Source organism: Annulohypoxylon truncatum (genome assembly GCF_022578515.1).
Source record: "Annulohypoxylon truncatum strain CBS 140777 unplaced genomic scaffold F4807scaffold_18, whole genome shotgun sequence".
NCBI lineage: Eukaryota > Fungi > Ascomycota > Sordariomycetes > Xylariales > Hypoxylaceae > Annulohypoxylon > Annulohypoxylon truncatum.
The window spans coordinates 284241-304408 of NW_025953804.1; the positions used below are offsets into that span (position 1 = coordinate 284241).

General features: G+C 48.5%; 8 protein-coding genes across 8 annotated transcripts; 6 read left to right on the top strand and 2 right to left on the bottom strand.

Annotated features, from left to right (window-relative positions):
- Positions 1-986: 986 nt before the first annotated feature.
- On the top strand, positions 987-3809 carry F4807DRAFT_467820 (kinase-like domain-containing protein; the record flags this gene model as incomplete). Its single annotated transcript, XM_048002537.1, has 11 exons — positions 987-1020; positions 1087-1244; positions 1358-1477; positions 1533-1812; positions 1875-2036; positions 2091-2158; positions 2198-2250; positions 2320-2365; positions 2423-2500; positions 2603-2815; positions 2906-3809. The coding sequence occupies 11 exons, from the start codon at positions 987-989 to the stop codon at positions 3164-3166; spliced, it is 1473 nt and encodes a 490-aa protein (XP_047853723.1). The 3' UTR covers positions 3167-3809.
- On the bottom strand, positions 3258-5066 carry F4807DRAFT_100073 (uncharacterized protein). The gene has a single exon (XM_047992622.1). The coding sequence runs from the start codon at positions 4902-4904 to the stop codon at positions 3885-3887; it is 1020 nt and encodes a 339-aa protein (XP_047853724.1). The 5' UTR covers positions 4905-5066; the 3' UTR covers positions 3258-3884.
- A 1738-nt stretch (positions 5067-6804) lies between these two features.
- On the top strand, positions 6805-8187 carry F4807DRAFT_100723 (glycoside hydrolase family 18 protein). The gene is made up of 3 exons (XM_047992624.1): positions 6805-7299; positions 7359-7608; positions 7663-8187. Exons 1-3 carry the CDS (start codon positions 6939-6941, stop codon positions 8123-8125), a joined length of 1074 nt encoding a protein of 357 aa, XP_047853725.1. The 5' UTR covers positions 6805-6938; the 3' UTR covers positions 8126-8187.
- Positions 8188-8741: 554 nt separating this feature from the next.
- F4807DRAFT_427610 (Noc2p family protein) lies at positions 8742-11341 on the bottom strand. Its single transcript, XM_047998174.1, has one exon. It carries the CDS (start codon positions 11278-11280, stop codon positions 8938-8940), a length of 2343 nt encoding a protein of 780 aa, XP_047853726.1. The 5' UTR covers positions 11281-11341; the 3' UTR covers positions 8742-8937.
- Positions 11342-11523: 182 nt separating this feature from the next.
- F4807DRAFT_100753 (ESCRT-1 complex, Vps28 subunit) lies at positions 11524-12630 on the top strand. Its single transcript, XM_047992625.1, has 3 exons — positions 11524-11715; positions 11775-12011; positions 12068-12630. Exons 1-3 carry the CDS (start codon positions 11632-11634, stop codon positions 12455-12457), a joined length of 711 nt encoding a protein of 236 aa, XP_047853727.1. The 5' UTR covers positions 11524-11631; the 3' UTR covers positions 12458-12630.
- Positions 12513-13981, top strand: F4807DRAFT_100789 (ThrRS/AlaRS common domain-containing protein). Its single transcript, XM_047992627.1, has one exon. The coding sequence runs from the start codon at positions 12804-12806 to the stop codon at positions 13611-13613; it is 810 nt and encodes a 269-aa protein (XP_047853728.1). The 5' UTR covers positions 12513-12803; the 3' UTR covers positions 13614-13981.
- Positions 13982-14992: 1011 nt separating this feature from the next.
- Positions 14993-17977, top strand: F4807DRAFT_100762 (uncharacterized protein). Its single transcript, XM_047992626.1, has 3 exons — positions 14993-15673; positions 15735-16049; positions 16101-17977. Exons 1-3 carry the CDS (start codon positions 15296-15298, stop codon positions 17913-17915), a joined length of 2508 nt encoding a protein of 835 aa, XP_047853729.1. The 5' UTR covers positions 14993-15295; the 3' UTR covers positions 17916-17977.
- Positions 17978-18396: 419 nt separating this feature from the next.
- On the top strand, positions 18397-20146 carry F4807DRAFT_427614 (ankyrin). The gene is made up of 2 exons (XM_047998175.1): positions 18397-18594; positions 18653-20146. Exons 1-2 carry the CDS (start codon positions 18492-18494, stop codon positions 20008-20010), a joined length of 1461 nt encoding a protein of 486 aa, XP_047853730.1. The 5' UTR covers positions 18397-18491; the 3' UTR covers positions 20011-20146.
- The last annotated feature ends 22 nt before the right edge of the window (positions 20147-20168 follow it).

Consider the following 20168-nt stretch of genomic DNA (forward strand, 5'->3'; position numbering starts at 1 on the left):
CCTTGGTATCCGAGCAAAGACGATGGGCCCCGTAGTCCGTCTCCCATTTGCTCGTTTAAACGCAGGTCCTCAGGGTCCAGAGTCAGCGACCACCGGTGATCCAATATCTTCCAGAGGGGAAATGGGGGGGATCGTACGCTCGCTAGTGACGGGGCCGACGAGGATTGCAGTTCTCACGCTACTACATGGGAGAAACCCCCAACTAGCAACGCGAATGGCGCGACTGAACGAGTCCTGATTTGCTTGGGGAGAATGATTTGGCCGAGACCCGAACTTGCTAGCCTTAGTGTGTCTATAATGCAGCTCCTCATCCCATGCATTTAGCCTGAATATAACTCGTGGATACCATGGGGGTCCACCTGCGGCTAATTCTTCATTATCTCTACCTATGACCATACCCGATCTAACCTTGTCTCGTACGTATCGTGAGGTTTCACCCCACGTTTTCTTTCGAGAATCATGCAACAAAGGAGCAACACAGGTTGTGTTGTGTTGTTTGATTGTCTTCCAATGTTTTCTTGTTTCATCTCTTGTCTTTCCTTAGCCAGGCCTACCTGGGTACCTAGGTATGTACTTTACATCCGATGGTATGCCATAGGTTAGAAGAGCCAGAGATCGCCTTAATTTCTTACTGCCTATGCATCTCAATTCATTTCTACCTATGCTAGATGCGAATTAAGTTAAAGGTAGGTATCAAATTTCCGTCAACGTTAAAACTGTTCAGCAGTTCCGGAAATTCTTGCTAAGACTATTTCCTAGGTACGTACTAATTCAATGTTTGCCACTACATGTAAGAAATGCCTTACGAATGCGGAATCTACACCTTTGTTTAACGGGATATCGAAATTGAGTAATCATATCAAAGGAAGTGTGTACCACTAGATGTTCAGTCGCCTCAAAATCGCTATATAACCCAGTAAGAATTATCAAATCAGTTGTTGTGTGCCATTCGCTCAATGGACATTCTTAATTTTTTATTCGACGACATGTCAGATGACGGATATGGCGAACTGGCTGAGCGTAAGGATTATTTGTTCTCTTTATATACATACTAGAGGTCATATACTTACCATTTTTCGTGATTAGTGTACCCATTGGTGAAAGACAGGAAATTTGAGGGAGAGACTGAGGGGTTTAAACGGGCTAAGGCAGCAGGTAAAAGGTTCCGCGAAGAGTTTACTAAACTTGGGAAACTCAAGTACGAAAGAGTACTCGGGTTTGGTGGCTTTGGCATGGTCCAACTTGTATGTAACTCTATCAAGTGTTTCCAATCCCATCATCCCCTTTGTACGAGACAAGTCTGAAAGCAGGCGAAATCTAGAGAGAAACCCGATATGACTAACCACAGAAGTCGTAGTGGTCACTACTGGACGATGATGGCAGGGCTACCGGCCGTAGCGTCGCTGTCAAACTTCCGACACGCGGTGGCAGTCGAAAGCATGCTGACACAACAAGATGGGAAATGCATTATATGGGCGTGAGTCTCTGGAAGATATTCACTCAGTAGGTTTTGCGTTGCTGACTATGAGCAGTTGGTCTTCCGCAATTTGGATCACTTCGTCCAACTCGTCGACGTCGAGAAAAACACGCCAGAAGCACAAAGACTTACCAACAATAACGCTGTCGCACAGCCTGTACTAGTTATGGAGGCTCTTCAGAAGTGTAATCTATTCGAACTAATAAGTTGGATCAACGAATCAAGAGAGGCGTACGTTCAGGTTCAGGACGAAGGTAGAATGGATTTCCCGTTCTTTATGAATTGCAAACTTGGATACGTTCCGAACCGGGTCATGTGGAAATTCTTTTGGTGTTGTAAGTTGAAGACGGCTACACTTCAAGTATGGGGCGATTGGCTGCTGAGATAGATTTACTAGTGCTGAAAGGGGTTGTTGGAATGGCCTACCCGAACGAGGGAAACGCAGGGCTGCCGTCAGTCGACGGTACATCGGTTCGAGAGATGATCCCTCCAGAGGACCCAGACCGCACCCGGCCGGAGCCCTCAACTATTATACACTTTGATCTTGATCCTCAAAATGGTTTGATACCTTGTCTTCCCTTAACCGAGGAATGAAATTATTAACGGCGGGTAGTGCTTGTTGGCGATTTAGATATATCAGAACACCGCCACATACCGAAGTTGAAGGCTCGTTCCCTGCTGGTAGTTTACTTCGATTAATTACTGATGTTCGCTTTACAGGTAGCCGATTTTGGGCTAACGCTGCGGTGGAGAAACCGCTGGAATGATCATATGTATGTAACCCATGTTTCTTGACTGCTGACCCTTTGCAGCCATGTGCCGATATCTAACTTGCGGTGCAGAAAAACGTCACGCATCGAACGCGGGAAACCAACATGGTATGCGCCGGTGAGCTACGTTACCGTTCCAAAGCCTAGCATTTTTATACTAATACATACAATCAAGGAACAAAGAAACCCAATGAGAGCTACGGATCCGCACTACCATATTGGATGGGAGTTGAATGTATGGGCTATAGGCCTAGTATGTATAGATGTTCCGTTTACGAGTCTACGATGCATTGGCAAAGTTGCCAGTTACGTAGGAGGAGAAAAGTCACTAATACATCGTGTCATGCATTTTTAGACCATGTTTAACCTCCTGACGTTAAGCCACCCGGTTCCAAATGAGGATTGGTTCCCCCAGCCACGCGTGGTACAGAGCCCACGCGGTGATATAGTGGTAGAGACCTATGGCTGGTTTCTAATTCAACCTCCCCCTCCCAATCCAGCTATGGCTCCGGACCCAACCATATACATGGAAAGATATGACTTCACGCTACGTTCCTTGATTGCTCGTGTAAGTAACATTAAGAGTTCTGTTGTCCAACTCTCCACCCCGCGACACACACACGGCTAGAGAACTTGTAGCTAATCCTCGTGGATGCAGTGCATGGCAGATGACACAAATGACCGGCCGGATTTTCATGAAATCTGGACCGCTTGTATGTTAGGAATCGCAGAAACGGACACCAGGAAAAACTTCAACCAAGAGAATGCCGCATTGTTGTCTGTTGGCGGTGATCACTACGATCCTATGATAGTGCCCGAGGTAGAATCAGACGAAATAGTTCACAAGTTCTACCAGGACTATTTCGTGAACCCTCCGGCAAGGGCAGATCCATATGCCGGCAGGTGGTCCGATCAGTAGATGACTGACCACAACCTCTCCGCAAGGCTCAAAGATGTGGTTTCATCGGGGGATTACTTGCTTGTTTATATATTACCCTTGACGCTTATGATACACTAGGAGTATTAGGGTGTGGATAGAGTTGCTAAATTTATACTGTTTCTACCATTTCTGAGTTCGAATTGAGCTTGAGGTGATATTCTAGGGAGCGATGAACTTAAGTCTCGAAAATTTATTCCATCTGCATGATTCGGAATGATATTGAGAATAAAGTTGATATCATACATACGAGTGGTAGGGGAAGTGCTAGCTATTAGTCATCTCTAGTCAGGGGTAGATACAAGAGACTCACTACGAAGAAGCAGGCAACTCTGGCTATTAACTCCTGGGTTCTTTCAACAACAAGGAAGAAAATACCCTTTACACAGAACTAAAAGAGCTACTTTCCACTTCCGAATTGGCCGTTTATACAGCTCGGGAAATTGATGGTAGAAAAAGGGTATTATAACCCTGCAACTACCTAGCCATATCCCATCTCAACAAGTGGCAAATACGCAAAGCCACAGGTATCCTAATAAGTGCTCCGTGTATAAATTGATCATCCTTGCTCCAAAGCGCCATCTCAACCTGAATACCCTTCCTGTAAATTCCAAACGTGTGCCATAGATCCACCGGTACCTCTATTGCCTTTTTCCCCAAAATTCCACCCGTAAATCTTCCAGGCTACCTATGCATACCCTTACCACTCACTTCCCTTCCCCTTCCCCTTCCCTTTCCCCCTCTCACTATCCCGATCGCTCTCCCCATCCCCCGACATCTGTGTAACAACCAACCAGAACGTCCCAGCACCCAACTCCAAGTCCGCCGGCTCTCTGACCTCCAGCTCCGCCACCCGCGCGCCCAGCGCCTCCAACCTCGCCTTCGCACTATTATCCTTAGCCTCCCTCACCAACCCCAGCAACTCCTCCACCCCTCCTCCTAACCCGAGCTCCATCGCCAGCTCCGGCGTCTCCAACAGCCTCGCCTCAAGCCCGCGCCGGCTCAACCACTCCCTATTCGCAGCGCGCACATACGCATCCGCCCTCTCGCGCGGCGTCCGCGGGTTCTCCGCCGCCGCGCCCACAGCCGCAAACGGCAGCTGCACCGCAGCGCCGATAGCGCGGACGGCCGTCGCAACGGGCAGCCACACGCCGCCCACGAGCACGGTCTGCGCGGCGGCGCCGACGTAATTGCCCTTGCGCGCCGTGTCCGCGATCGCGCGGCCCGTGTTCTTCGCGTGCGCGAGGGTCTCCTTGCCGAATCTTTTGGGCACCTGGCCTACGTGTCGCGCGACGCGCGCCGCGTGGCTGACGGCTTGGTCGGAGACCGTGGAGGCGAGGAACCCGGATAAGGTGTGTAGGAAGGCGGACCAGGTTTCGCGGGTTACGCCGTGGCGCAGGAGGAGCGGGGTGTAGGCTTCTAGGAAGGGGGCTTTGGGGTCGGGGAGGATTTGCGGGATGGCGAGGGGTTTGAGGATGGTGGGGGTTGAGGATGTGGTGGTGTAGGCGGGGAGGTCGGAGTCGGAGGGGAAGTTGAAGGGGGAGGCGAGGGTTGGGCCGTGGACGGGTGCGGGTGCGGATGTAGATGCGGAAGCGGAAGCGGAAGCGGGAGTGGAAGTGGAGGCTTCTGGTTGGCTCGGGATAGAGGTCCCGGGGCTGGCGAATTCCGAGTAGGCGGGTAGGGCCTCGCCTTTGGCCTCTTCTTCCTTGGATAGCCCCATTTGGTATGAATTGGTTATGTTGGTTAGTTAGATTGTTGGATCCTAGGGTAAGATTTTTGTGAGATGTTTGCTGATGAAAGAAGACGATATGTCCCTATCTAGTAGGTAGCTTAAGCTTATGGAATAAATAATCAAAACCTCCAAATCGCCAACGACCGTCGCCAAGAAAAGTGGCAGTATTAATAGTCAAGAAAGAGCCTTGGAGGGAGCATCAAACAGCAGCTGCGCCGCAGGGCGGGGTAGCTGAGCCCTGAGGGCTCTTAGGGCTGTAATATGCACTGCTGGTTGGCTGCGGAGAAGAGCGAAAGCGATCGCGAAACAACCTAAACAATCCGAACGCGAGAACGAACACCATTCATGCATGTAATGGTCGTGTATTTATACGAAAAACTTCTAGAAGCCGTATAAACCACGATAATTTTCTAGTGCCTTACCAAGAATCAATGAGGCTGAAAGATCTGAGACGAGGGCAAAACGTCTAACAATCTTGGAAGCTTTATAGTAAAGGGCATGATATTACGGAGTAACTATCATACGCCTTGAGTCCTTATTGACTGATCTGTAAGATGTGCTTGTATGTAGCGGCGTCTTACACTTTGAACCAGAAAACCACCAGCCAAACTGTAGAGTCCTTTCTGTAGATTCGCTTGATTCTTAAATACCTAATCTATATATTTCACAGACGTGTCAGTTCATGGGTTGTTGAAGAAAAAGTCCCGTCATGTTGGTTGGGTGGATCCCTCGCCATGCATAAGCGATCCCAAGATTGCATTTTACTTAGCAGGTAGTGAAATTACAGTTCTAAGTATAGCATCAATGATAAGACGACATTTCTTAGTAACCTATTTTGTCAACTACCAACTAGATAACCTCATGCTGTCTCACATCTAGCTCGATGGGTAGAGGCTTGTGATCTTGAGAAGGGAGTATTGTCTAGAAAGAAATCCAGCCCTTGTTATAACCCTCGCCTATGACGACTGGCGTCGACAGCACAGTTACGTTTAATTGAGAGAGGTGGTCGATTATCTAAGGGCTATTCAAGTTATCAAGAAGTCAGCTCAATTAAAACCCAAAAATAGTGAGACACGTTGGTAAGTGGCTTGTGGGCGTTGTCCATGGGATCGTGTAGGTTGGAACCGATGATACCTAGAGCTGATCGCAGCCTTATAGACAATTCTGCAAGGTGGCACGATTAGGTGATGGTGACACCATCAATTGAAAAGCTACCGGCGATCGTTACCAAGCTGTATGATGCAATGTGACTGGGTTGGTAGTTATCATCCCATCTAATACCGTCTTATCCCATCCTATCCAACATGGCGGCTCCCTTTCACTCGACTTCGGCTCTTTTTGTTTCAGATTCTTAGGAGACGCCTTGCAATTTTATTTAGTGGTCGGCTTTACTGACCTCCTGTCCATTAAGAACCTGGGGTAACGTTAATACCGAATGTCCCGAAAAGGAAGCCCGGGAAGTTGGCGCTCTTGGCGATACTACCCCCGGACTCCTTTTAATCACAAGTTATCGTCTACTCCGTGCACATGTAACTGGTGGACGGGATAATGTAGCGAATCGAACAACGAGAATAATCTATATGCATCTGCCATTATTGTTAATCTTAACCCCACTAAGTCGGAATCTTGGGCGTGTCTCATATATGCAAAACCGTGTGCGGAGTTGGGCCATCGTCAAGTGGCTTGAGTCTAGCGTGGCGGTTGGAGAGCGTCATCCGAAGATCGCATATGCAAGACATTATTGGAAGGAATGACATGAGGCTCTAGGAAGATTAGCTCGACTGCCCAATCTAGAATGTAACTGTGCGATATTCTTGGGAGGCACAGGGGATATTAAAGTTCTCTTAACGTTACACTTCATTCCAACGTGTGGAAGGTCTTAACATAAATATCGACGAGGGAACGGGAAAGAACCACCATGTGCTGCAAACCTTTCGAACCGTACTCTATTTCTTCACCAGCTGGAATTGGTGTCGTTACTAAAATAAATATCGTCGTGGAACTCAGATATCCAAATTCAACATGCATATCCCTCGAACGGTAACGGCAGCGGCGGCGGCGGCGGCACCGCGGTTCGCTATGTACTACGACCAGTGGCACACTGCCTCTCCCAGCAAAGATGCCATGGCCGGAGTAACACATGTGATCACCGCCTTCGCAAGCACAACGCTTTTCACGAGTGATCCGCCCGGTACATACACTCCTTTCACGGACGTAGCCACCCTCCGCAGCCAGTTCCCCGACGGAACCAAGGTCTGCATGGCCATCGGCGGATGGGGCGACACTGCCGGATACTCCGTTGGGCAGAAGGATGATACATCCAGGAAGCTGTACGCGAAGAACATTGCGTCGACTCTCGATAGTCTGGGGTATGACTGTGTTGGTACGTGGGATCAACCCTCTCTCTTTAGATATACACCGACTAAAGCTGCTTCTTCATAGACATCGATTGGGAATACCCCGGAGGAAATGGCGAGGACTATAAGCAGAACCCGAATTCCGGGAAGACCGACGAAATCGCGAACTACGCCTTGCTCCTACAAGAGATCAAGTCGGCGATTGGCGACAAGGAGCTCTCCATCGCCGTCCCCGGACTTGAGAGGGATATGATTGCTTTCACTTCCGAGCAGGTCCCCAAGATCAACGCCGCCGTCGACGTGGTCAACGTCATGTCATATGATCTGATGAACAGGTACGCAATCACCCCTATCTCATAGAAAATTAGCCGACTAACCAAACCTCCCAGACGCGACAACACGACCAAGCACCACACCTCCGTCAAAGGCTCGCTCGCCACCGTCGACAAGTACATCTCGCTCGGCATGGACGCGGCCAAGATGAACCTCGGCTTCGCCTTCTACGCCAAGTACTTCACGACGCAGGGCGAGTGCACCCAGCCGATCGGCTGCCCGACCGTCGAGCTCGAGGACGCGAGCGGCGCCGACACCGGCAAGTCCGGCGCCGTGACCTTCCAGGAGGTGCCGCCCGTGCTGTCCAGCGGCAAGGCCGACATGGAAGAGGGCGGCCAGTGGTACTGGGACAGCGCGACGAGCTACTTCTGGACCTGGGACACGCCGGACTTCGTCGCCCAGAAGTTTGACCAGATCGTCAAGGCTAGGGGGCTCGGCGGCGTTAGTAAGTCATACTCAGTCCAATCCTACCCTATCCCTTATTTGCTTTTGATTAGAGTCAAGACTAGAAGTAGGTGAAAAATAGTTGCTAACGACTTCGTTTCCCGCAGTGGCATGGAGTTTGGGCGAGGACGACGCGAGCCAGACTTACATCAAGGCCCTGCAGGCCGGTCTGAAGACGCTGTAGGCGCTTCTAGGAAACCTAATAGGTGTTCCTTTTATCAGGGGCGTTTCGAATGTATATATTTTTACCGAGGCACTGTGCGTTTGAGCCACTGTATATACCACTTATCCAAAACATCAACAGCCACACAGTGCCATGAGTCACCTGTAATATCATTTTGCCAGGTTGCCAGGCAACCCGCTCCGAAGTGAAGCTTAAATAATGCAATACAGTCATAATTTTTCATCGGCGGCATTAAATCAACGGCCTTGCTGGCAATGGTCTAGTTGGTTATGTGCCTCAGACACCTCGTCTTACCCCCATAAAAGACTCCCCTGAAATGGGGTGGTCCAGGGTTCGACTCTCAGGATTACCAATTTGAAAAAAAAAAAAAAAAAGAAGGATTAGAAGAAAAAAATACAGTACTATCAGTACCTACCATGGAATCTCTGGGGCCTGAAATGGAGTGGCAAAGAAATACCCAATAGCGGGGGCGCAGTAGCCAGGAGCCGATCAATAATACCTCGGGCTGGGCCTTCAAAAGTTTTTTTTTTGGCTTCAACCTCAATCAATAGAACAGATCCTCATATTGTGTTTAGAGATCATTGCACATCCGGTGATGATGTAGGAGAAATTTATATAAGTAGTCAAATATCTCGCGTGATTATCCGTACGTAACGTTCCGATTCATTAACGATGCTATCCACGAGTACAGCCTCCGATAAAATCACTCTTCATCGTCGGAGTCCTCATCATCCTCATCCTCATCATCATCAACCTCCTCCAGGTCCTCCATTTCCTCGTCTTCACTGCTCAGCCCCGCGGCGTTTTCTTCCAGCGCTTCCAGCTCCTCTTCCTTCCGCTTCCGCTCGTCCTCTTTCCTAGCCTGCTCCAGCATCTTAGCCTTCTCGGCGCCCGCCTTCCTCTGCGCGACGACGTACGCGCCGACCGGCGTCTTCTCCCACTCGAAGTCCTTCAGGAACGCGTCGACTTGCGCGCGGTCCTTGGGCGCGAAATCCACCTTGGCCCGCTTGCCTTCGATGAATTTCGCGTTCGCCTCGAGCTTCTGGACGAGCAGGACGAGGCCCGCGCGCACCTTGTTGTTGTTATTGCCGCCGGTCTTTCTCCTCGACTGCTTGAGCCACCGCTTCAGCATGATGACGACGGGCAGGGCAAACTCGGGAAACGCTATATTCGTGGACCATAGGACAAAATATTCCGAGAAGAGCTCTACCACTTGTTCTCCCACTCCGTCCTGATAAATTCGTGTTCGTAAATACGATTTAGGTGCCTTGTAGGCGACGTGGAAGTCAAGGGGCTTGATAGTTGACGGTTTAGGTGATTTTCTCAGTTCCGCAGAATTTAGCACTTCAAGAAGGGCAGATGCCAGCGGGATGTAAGTTCCGGTCGATCTCGAAACACGTAAAAGTGAGCGGATCATATGGAATCGAAGAGGGAAGTAGGTTGCGGTTGGAATTAAGCGCATGGCTCCAAGTGTGACCTGGACAAGAGGATAGATCAGCAGCTTGAGCTGTGATTCCTTACCTGTCTCGGCCTCCTTCAGCGGACTACAATGCTCTGATAGCACACAAGACCAGAAGTCTAGGGAATGGATATACTGCCAATTGTAGATGGTCTTATACGACTCGTTCTGGTTGTGTACGATGCTGTTACGCAGATGGATAGCAAGTTGGCGGATAAAAGCAAAGGCTGTCGTATAACCAATGTTCTGGTCTAAACCCCATAACTCGGCCGCTGAATTCTTCATCAGGTTGATTCCTTGTACCGTGTTGACATTCGTTACACGAGACCCTGCGATTAAGCCTTGGTAAGTTGCCTTCAAGACCGCTTCCCTGATGCCTTTATCGCCAACGACGACCAGTCGTCGGAGAACAAGGAAAGCAGTAATCCGAGTGGAATCGCTGCTAGTAGACTGTGACCAGAACCCAACGACAGTTTTAATTAGGGCTTTGAGTAATTTTCGGAAACTTAGGAGGTAAGGGATAAGGGGCGTGATGGCAGATAATGTCAACTTAAGGGTGGCATCGTCTGAGAGCGTGTCCAGGAGGTGTAAGATGGCAGATACGTAGGATTTGAGGAGGTTCGAAAGGGTCTTGAACTTTTTGGAGTCTGTCGGAACTTGAACTCTGCCAGAAGAAGACTCCTTAATAGGAACATGGTGCTGAAGGACATCAGGGATCTGCTTAAGCGCAACAACGAGGATGTCGTGGAACACCTCCGGGCTCGAAATCTTGTAGGGTTGTTTTCTTTCCGCGTCGCCATCGTCCTCATTCAAGTGCGCAGCAGATCGGAATGCTAGAACCACTTGTCTCGCAGCTCTCAGTGATTGTTTCTCTGATATTGCCGCTGTCCAACGTGCGACCATAGCTTGTGTTAATTCGTTTTCTGTTGTATCCTCCTCATCCACATCATCGGTCTTCACTTGTTTCTTTTCCTTCTTTCGTTTTTTCTTGGGCTGATCTTCTTCCTCGCTAGCGCTTAGTTCGTCTACTTCGGCGAGGTCGGCATCGTCGAATTCTAACGCTTCGGGGTCGTTCTCTTTCAAAAACTTGTAAAATTCAGGATCGTCCTCGGCAAGTGCGTCCATTGCACCTTTGCTCATGCCAACGTCGTCAGCCTCGTCATCGTCGGAACCTTCGCTATCACTTGCGACAGGCAACTCGTCGGCGGAGATCTCGATATCGCTGCCCTCATCGGATGCGCCTTCATCTTCGTTGGGCTCATCACGCTTGCGTTTTCCTAGCTTCTTGGATGCTTTCTTATTCGGTTGGGATTTTTCAATGATCTCAAAACCGCCGCCGAAGAAGTCGTCGACACTCATATCATTGACATTGGCAGTCCTTTTAGTGCCATTGGCCTTGTTGGAAGTCTCAGCATCTTCACCACCCTTAAAAAACTCGGCATCCTTCGACTTTTTGGCCTGTTTCTTCGTTTTGATCTGTACTCTTTGCTTTATTTTCGCGGTCGCTTTCCTCTGATCTAAGACACCTTTCAAGTGTTTCTTCTCAAATTTCTTCGTCGCCTTGAAATTCTTTTTTGCGCCCGCCATGTTGAGGTTTGGTCGCAAAGTTGTGAGGGTGTAAGTACAAGGTTTTGTAGTATGAAGTGAGTAGATGGTCGTTTTACAGTTCTTGCGAAGACAAACCAAATTTTTTTGGATAAGCTTATCGCGGGGCTCCTTATCACAATTTCACGCTAAAACCAAAACTACCTAGTACCTGGCCATAGTTCCTTGATTACCTAAGAATTCCAGCAACTTTGACCTAGTAGCTTGCCAAGTGAGGAACCAATCACTCATCGTCTACTTGTATCAAGAACTCGTCACTTCTTCAACCTTCAACCTGCAACCTTCCTATAAAATCATACAATCCAAAACGACTCCTATATAAACTCATTTAAGATGAATTCTCGACAGGCTTATGCCCCGACTCCTCATAGTTATGTTCCTAATACTACTCTCTCGGCCACAATCAATCTAGATGAGGTATAACTCCAGTCGCCTCTTTCTACATAAGTCGTACATCCATGCTCACGCCTTCATAGGAAGTGAAACTGGCAGATACTCGTGCAGAGAGAGACCTGCAAGATTCTCTTGCTGAGATCTTTTCCATTATCGTAACTCTGGATGAACTTGAGAGGGCATTTCTTAAAGACGCTATACCCGAAGCCGACTATACTGAGATCTGCGAACGATCGCTAAAGCAGTATAAATCGATTCTAGCAGACGACACCGTCGCTAAAGCGTTCGTAGGCCTAGAAGAATTTAAGGCTGAGTGGGATGTAAGAACATTCTAATAATTATTTCCCATGATCCGTACTAATGTGCATTCTTACAGCTCGAAGTTCCAAGAGCCACGGAAAGACTTAGGGTGGGCATGCCATCCACTGCTGTCACCGCATCAACAGGAGCAGCTCAGCCATCAGCTCCAGGGAACCATAAATCCGGTGCCCTTATCCTTGAAGCCACGCAGGAATTCATTACCTTCTTAGATGCCTTGCGCCTTGGGCTTCTAGCAAAAGACCAACTTCACCCTCTCCTGACTGACGTTATTCAAAGCGTCAACAAAGTCACTGATAGAGACTTTGAGAATCGAGGGAAGATTGTGCAGTGGCTGATTACATTAAATCAGATGAAGGCAACCGAGGAGTTGAGCGAGCAGCAGGCGAGAGAGCTCGAGTTGGATATTAACTCCGCTTACTTGGGTTTTAAAAATACGCTCAATTAATATATTCGAGCTGATAATGGATTGATGCTCGGTCGTATTTGTGGAAGAATAGCGAAGAAGCTCTAGGAACGACTCCAATCAAGGGCGCTGAAAGTGGGTCTCCGATATCATCACTGAGTGGTCAATTTGGTTGATAAGACCCACTATTAGGGCGCGAGACTGTCAAGGTTGACAAGTCTAGATGGATTTCAGTCTGACACAGAACAAGAAGATCTTGGATTATTTCATATCGATGACCTTTTAAACCCTATGAAGGCCGCCATAGTCGACCCTAACATATCACTTTGTTCCAAGCGTCGACACATATACCATCTAGCCACCGTCTCTGTGGAAGTTTACGTACAACATGCAGCGCACTTATCTCGCGTTTCAGCACAACGCCAAGCTCCACGCTCTGCAGGCTGCAGTCACCGCAGTCCGATCGGTAGCTGCACTTGAAGAGGCCAACAAAGGGCTTTTCAAGCAAGCTAAAGAGGATGACCATGTTGTAGTTACGGATCAAACTATATTTCACCCTCAAGGTGGTGGCCAGCCTTCTGATGTTGGTATGATGAAGGGCGAAGATGGAGCAAGATTCGACGTATCCATGGTGCGTATGAGCGCTATAAACGATGGCGAGGTACTGCATTTCGGCAGATTTGCGGATGAATCATCTATTTTCAAGTCCGGAGACTCCGTCACTCAAACTATTGACAGCGAGAAGCGCAACCTGTATTCCCGTTATCACACCGCAGGACACGTCCTTGGAGCAGCTGTTCGCCATCTTGTTGAGAAGGAAATAAGCGGCTTCGATGAATTGAAAGCGTCGCATTTCCCTGATTCCGCCGCTTGCGAATTCCAAGGTCTGATTGAGGGAAAGTGGAAAGATGTCATCCAAACGCGCGTGGACGAGTACATCGCTAAGGACATGCCGGTGGAAATTGATTGGTGGGACGAGAATGACTTTAAGGCTAACGGTCTCGAACGGTTAATACCTAATCGTGCGGCAATGGGGATGACGGATGACGAGAAATTCCGAGTCGTGAAGATCGTCGGCGCCGAAACCTACCCTTGTGGTGGGACACATGTCGATAGTACGGAATTATGCGGTAAAACCAACGTTAAGAAGATTAGTCGAGCGAAAGGAGTGAGCCGGGTGAGCTACGTGCTACCTTGAAACCGCCTACCTCAGACGAGTGATACCAAGGGCTGAATAGGTACGGAACTCCAACGCCATCGTTGAATCGGTCTTAGTCTCCGTACGGGGCTCGTCCCGGTGTTCGGTACTACGGAAATGAAGCAGCAAGCCGCGTAGCGTCCGCCGGCAGACGTTGTACAATATGCTATGTTATCCGGCGTGGGGTATTCGCAGCTGCATTGGAGTCTTGGCGACCTCAAACTGATTCATCGACATGGTCCGCAATTGATCACCCTTGGCTCTTCAAACCGGTATTATAGGCCTTATCGAAATAACGACGTTCGCGAGATATGAGCTGTCCCTGTCCCGGGACTACGATGTGCAACGCCTGCCATGTCTAGTGTGTAATAGTTAAAAATGGTGAAGACTGTCTCGATCGACTGAAGCGTTGTAGCCCATTCCGACTGCAAGTATTTAGCACGTGGGTACACAACTCCCGAGCCTATAGGATGTTGAAGCTGAGTCCGTTGGGGACTTGGAAAAAAAAGATTTAGGTGTCAGCTGTCTATTTCAATGTATCCCGTACCTATTCCTAGCCAAGATACATTTGGTATCCTTCAGCAATTACAGGCATGCAATAAGAGCGACTATCCACCCGATAACTGCCAGCTGCGTGTGTGAATCTACAAACAATATGCCTCTTGTCGCCTACTTACATACATCTATCATATTTCCCGATAATAAGGCGCAGGGTATCATTTGACTTTTGGTACCTATGGGACTAGACGCAGGGCCATTCCACGGTTTGATCGTGGATCCTAGGAATGGGGTTGAGCCCAGGTCTGGAATAAGAAGAAGATCCCTGTTACTTGCAGTCCCTGGAAACTTTCCGCCACCACGTCTCCTCGTTGGAATTGAACCAATTACGTTACTCATCGAAAGCTCGTTAACCTCAATTGATTGCAATTGCCTACAAGCCACTTTGGCCCTTTTACTTTGGCGGCTAGTGCGAGTCGTTAGTATGTGGTTAGTGTGCGGTTATCCTTCTCTCGAAACAGCCAAGTCCCACTTCTATCGCTACAAAACGACAAAGCCAAATTCTAAAGCTGTTTAGCGTGGGCAGGTCTTGGACTTCGATTTATGTTGCACAACTATTCTGTCCGCAAGATTTAGACATGTGGGCTAAATGATTGGTTAAGACAACCGTATCCCAGCACTGGAGCCTTCCTCAACTAATACATATTCAACTTTATTACGTGGTGGGGTTTGGATAGCACTACTATGTAGGTATGTATCTGTGGGGTAGAAGTTCAGGGTCCTCGAAGTATTGACGAGTTAGATATGGTGCTACCTTCTCAATGCAAACCATCGTCAGAGGCGCAGGTGCACAGGACATCCCACATGTCAAAGTACATTCTCGTTTCTCGTTATGTTCAACAACCCTCTTGTTCGTAGGTAAAGTTGGAAACTGCAAGTAGCCGAAGTTTAATTCTCTGTTTCTATTTGCTAAGGGCCGGGGGTGGATAACCACCTAGGTAGGTACTTTGCCGTAGCACTTGACATGGGCTTATTATATACGTCTCTTCTGTTGGGCCATGACCCTCCGCCCTTTTCTCTCCTTCTTCTTCCTAGATACTCTCACCGACTGCTGCGGTTTTGATTCAACACTGCGAAGGCATTTCAACATCCCAACCTCATTCTAATTGCAATGAGAGAGTATCATGGCTTCTCTTGGTGGTAACATTTTACCCCCTGATCCTCACGCCAAAATCTACCTTGCTGGAATAGCTGTTGTCTTATTAGTAGGCATATGCTACTCTACAAAAATATTGAAGAAACCAAAGGACGATGAGAATCCTACTCTCTTACAGTCCCTGTGGCTATTCTTCTACACATGCTTCCTCAAACCGCACGACGGTAACAGCAATGGCAACCAGCAGGATGCCCTTGAGAGCTTCTACAAGAAGCAGGCTGGCGCGTATGATGCGACGAGGAAAGCCCTGTTAAAAGGCCGAGAGGACATGCTCGCCCTTGCAGCGGCTCAGCTCTCTTACAGGGCGAAAATTAGTGACGAGAAGAAGAGACGTGTTTGGGTTGATGTCAGTACTCTTTCCCGACTCTTATTTTAACCTGCGCAGAAATCACTGACTAGCGGTATAGGTTGGTGGGGGAACTGGCTGGAACATCGAAACTATGTCCAGATATGTCGATGTGGCCAAGTTCTTCGACAGTGTCTACCTCGTTGACTTCTCCCCTTCGCTCTGCGAGGTTGCTCGCAAGCGCTTTGCAAGACTCGGGTGGAATAATGTGAAGGTCATCTGCCAGGATGCGAGGAAATTCCGCTTGGAGGACCATGAACCGTCCTGTCAGGCTAGACGTGCTTCTGGATCTCCGATTCGGAGTTACATCTATCAGGAAAAACCTCGACATGGCGGTGCCGACTTGATCACGATGTCCTACAGCTTGTCCATGATCGTAAGTAGTCACTAGATTAGTCAGATTTTCATGCATGCTGACAAGTAATAGCCCGACTATTATTCTGTCGTTGATTCCCTGAGATCGCTGTTGAGCCCCAATGGCATTGTCGGTGTGGTAGATTTCTATGTCCAGTCTCAAGTTGATGTCAGCTTCCGAAACTATACCGGCGGTCTCGTTAACCGTCACGTCAATTTTTTCGGAAGGACATTCTGGCGTGCCTGGTTTGACATCGACCGCGTTGCTCTGGAGCCCGGGCGACGTGACTACCTCGAGTACTCCTTCGGTACTGTCCTAAACGTGAACAAACGCAACTATGTTCTCGGCGCTATCCCTTATTATATCTGGTTAGGAGCTCATAAACAACCCCTGTCTTCTAACCTTTCGCACGAAATTGTTGAGAAGGTTGACGCATTGGTCACCGAGTCTCCTTATCTTCGACCTGCCAATCACTCGGCCGCTCTGTCTCGCGCAGTTGAAAGAGCTGCGCCAGAGATCCGATCCAAAGCTTTCGATGCTGCAATTGTCAATCTCTCCTCCAACCTTCCTCTTCCCTCATTCTTCTACCAGAACCACCACTATCGGATCTACTATGATGATCAGCTGAAGAAGCATACTCAATTCAATGACGAGTACATCTATGCCTTCACCTGGGAAGACACTCGAGTCGACGAGCGCATCCTAAAGCTAAAATCAGACGATGTAGTCCTCGCCATCACCAGTGCTGGAGACAACCTTCTTTCTTACGCACTTCAGAGCCCGGCTAGAATCCATGCTGTCGATCTTAATCCCACACAGAATCACCTTCTCGAGCTCAAGGTGGCCGCATTTTCATCTCTTCCCTACGAAGACTTCTGGAAGATATTCGGTGACGGCAAACATCCCGAGTTTCGCTCTTTACTCATTTCGAAGATGTCTCCTCACCTGTCCAGTCGCGCGTTCCAGTACTGGCTCAACAATGATCACATCTTCACCCGATCTAAGGGAGGCCTGTATGATACTGGCGGATCAAAGCATGGAATTCGTATCTTCCGTTGGATCTCTCGTGTTTTTGGATGTCGATCTGCCGTCAAGAAAATGATTGCTGCAAAGACCCTGAACGAGCAGCGTGAAATATGGCTTGGCAAGGTCCGACCAGCACTTCTTTCACGTCTCGTGTCCAAGTTCGTCGTCAGTCAGGAAGCATTCCTATGGACGGCACTCGGCGTACCAAAAAACCAGCTGGCGATAATTGAAGAGGACCACGCCGTGTCGGACGCGGTATGTGGCCCCGAAGCGCGGGCCAAGAATACACGATCGCATGCTATCTGGGAATATATGGTCAACACTCTCGATCCGATGGTGGAGTCGACACATATCGCGGCCGACAACCCTTACTACCTGGTATGTCTCGACGGGAAATTTAGTCGGAGTTGTCACCCGGACTACCTCTCACCACAAGCACATGCGAAACTCTCACGGCCGGGGGCATTTGAGGGGCTGCGCATTCACACAGATGAAATTGATGAGGTACTCGCACGTATCGCGCCCGGCACTTTAACGGTAGCCGTCGTCATGGACAGCATGGACTGGTTTGACCCTGGATCCGACGCCGCTGCGGCTCAGATCACTAAGCTTAACCGCGCGCTGCGTATGGGCGGGCGCGTTATGCTGCGCTCGGCGGGCCTACGTCCGTGGTATCTTGATGAGTTTGAGCGACACGGATTTGTGGCTAAGTGTCATGGCGATCGGTCAGGCGGCAAGTGCATCGATCGTGTTAACATGTACGCCAGTTGCTGGATCTGCACTAAGCGCGAGGACGTTGCTCTGCCTACTCCTGAAGCAGAGTCATTGCTCGGACCTGAGATCTCGACTTTGCAGATTTAAAGAGGTGGAGTTAAAGAAGGATTGGCGATGAACATAAAAGCGAAAGCACACGAGGAATGAAATGGCAAATTGTCGAAGATACGCAACGAGTCAAGTTTAGCCTCATTATATTCTAGTCGTTCATTATTGTCGAAACTTATCCATTTGAGTGGACTTTGGGTTAATTGTGACATGTTTGATATCTATACCACAAGACAACGATGTCTTGGCTATCATGTCTTCACGCCAATGAATGATAAGAATTATTACCAACATACATCCATTTATATTGACATAGAAAAGTTTTAAGTCATGGAGAGTTAAATATAAACCCATCAATACCTACCTAGGCAACTATCATTCTGCAAATATGCTGTTGAAGGTGTTGAAATTATTGCACAAATAGGTACCCTATGTTGGGGAACGCCACTCGGGTAGGTACATTGGGTGGGTAGGATAGCACGAGGTTGGTACCTGTTTATCAGGATACAAGAATTGCCGTTTGAATTTCAAACGAGATTTCCTTAAAATACCTAGGCAACAATCATTAGAACATCATAAAGACGTCTATAGGAGATGATTTTCTAGCTGTGAACAATGCAGCTCCTCGACCTTCCGGTAGAGATATTTTACAACATTCTTTTCTTTGCCTCACTCTCACGTGGATTTGTCAGGGCGCTCAGACTAAGGCTTGTGTGTCGTACGTATAATCTATCCACGCCTTGTTATACTTATATTAACATCGTGTCCATTTACAGGATCGTTTCATCATGCCCTGAACCTCGCCCTATTCCGGACGCAGCTTCCGGATCGATTTCTATTCTTTGAACCTGGGTCCTATTCGCGTTGGGGTTGCCATTCCATCCACGGTGTTAAAAAATTCTGGCATGATTTGGTTTTCGATCGGGTTCGAAAGGGTGACGTTGGGCCATTCGTCAAGATACGTCCGGTCGCAGAAGAATGTTGTATCCGTGCGGGAGGCGACTTCGAGTCTACCCTTGACGCTCTCTGTTGGGCCGCCCTGGAGTGTACGACTTGTAATGTTGTGGAGGGCCTAAAAATCATTGATTCGAGCATGGACTGTCATCTTTTGAGCGCCGCGGCCCATCTTGGTCATATTCCATTGGCGAAACAGCTGGTAGAAGAGGGCTGTTGTCCCTTTGTCCCAAATACGCTGTTTCCAGCCCCTATCTTCCTCGCCGCTTTTACTGGCAACTCCGAGATGTTGAAGCTTTTCCAGAAGCATATGAAAAGATGCCATCACCTGCGTGGATATATTCATGGCATCTACGGTGCCTTTCGAGGGGGAGATATAAATACTCTCGAACTACTTGCTTCGGCAGATGGACTACCTGAAATCACGCATCTTGATTTACATTGTCAACCAATCGCTTCCCTGGATATGTTACGATTTGTAGTCTCGCGCTGGTCTTTGCGATTACCGGATCTGGATACACTTGTTTACAATGTCTGCTATAACAACGTGGCCGTGGTTCGACATCTACTAGACCAATACGCGTGCAGTCCGCGTCTAATGGATAGAATCATATTACTAAATTATGCGGCTGAGCGGGGCTATGAGGAGATGGTCAATTTACTCTTGGACCACGGCGCGGACCCTAACTATGGGAAAGGTTGGCCGCTTTTTGGGGCAGTCTATAATAGCGGGAGTCTCGTTGTCGTGCGTACGCTCCTCGATCGCGGCGCAGACCTAAGAAAAGGCTTCCACAAATTTGTTCTGTCTGCCATGCTACGCGAGCATACGGCCATGCTAAGATTCTTGATAGGAAAAGGACGTTGCAGTACGTACCTTAAGACTAAACTGAAGCAAGTAGCATCGAAAAATGGGTTGGAGTCGATGGCTGAGGTTGTGGAGCAGTTTGAGTGCGACTTACCTAATGATGATGCTAACGAAGATGACTTTGACGATGGGGATGAGGATTTTTGGAATGCGGTTGAGAAGTTGGGTTCCCGTTCTATTAGTGAGCCTGATCTCATAATGTTGTGTTCGGAGGATGATTCCATATTAACGTGTTCGAGGATGGGCTATCAATCGGCGGACACGGACATGGCGGACGATAATGTATTTCAAGATACTACTAGGGCTAGAGTGTAGAACTGATATTTGAACTTATTGAGGGAAGCTCTCCAGCGCCCCTGTCCGCTGTCCTATAGCCCCTGTAAGTTCTAGGATACAGTGTTGCTTATACAGCCTACTATGCATTTACACTACATACAACTTGATACATAAAATGAGTTAACGGGTTAATAGAT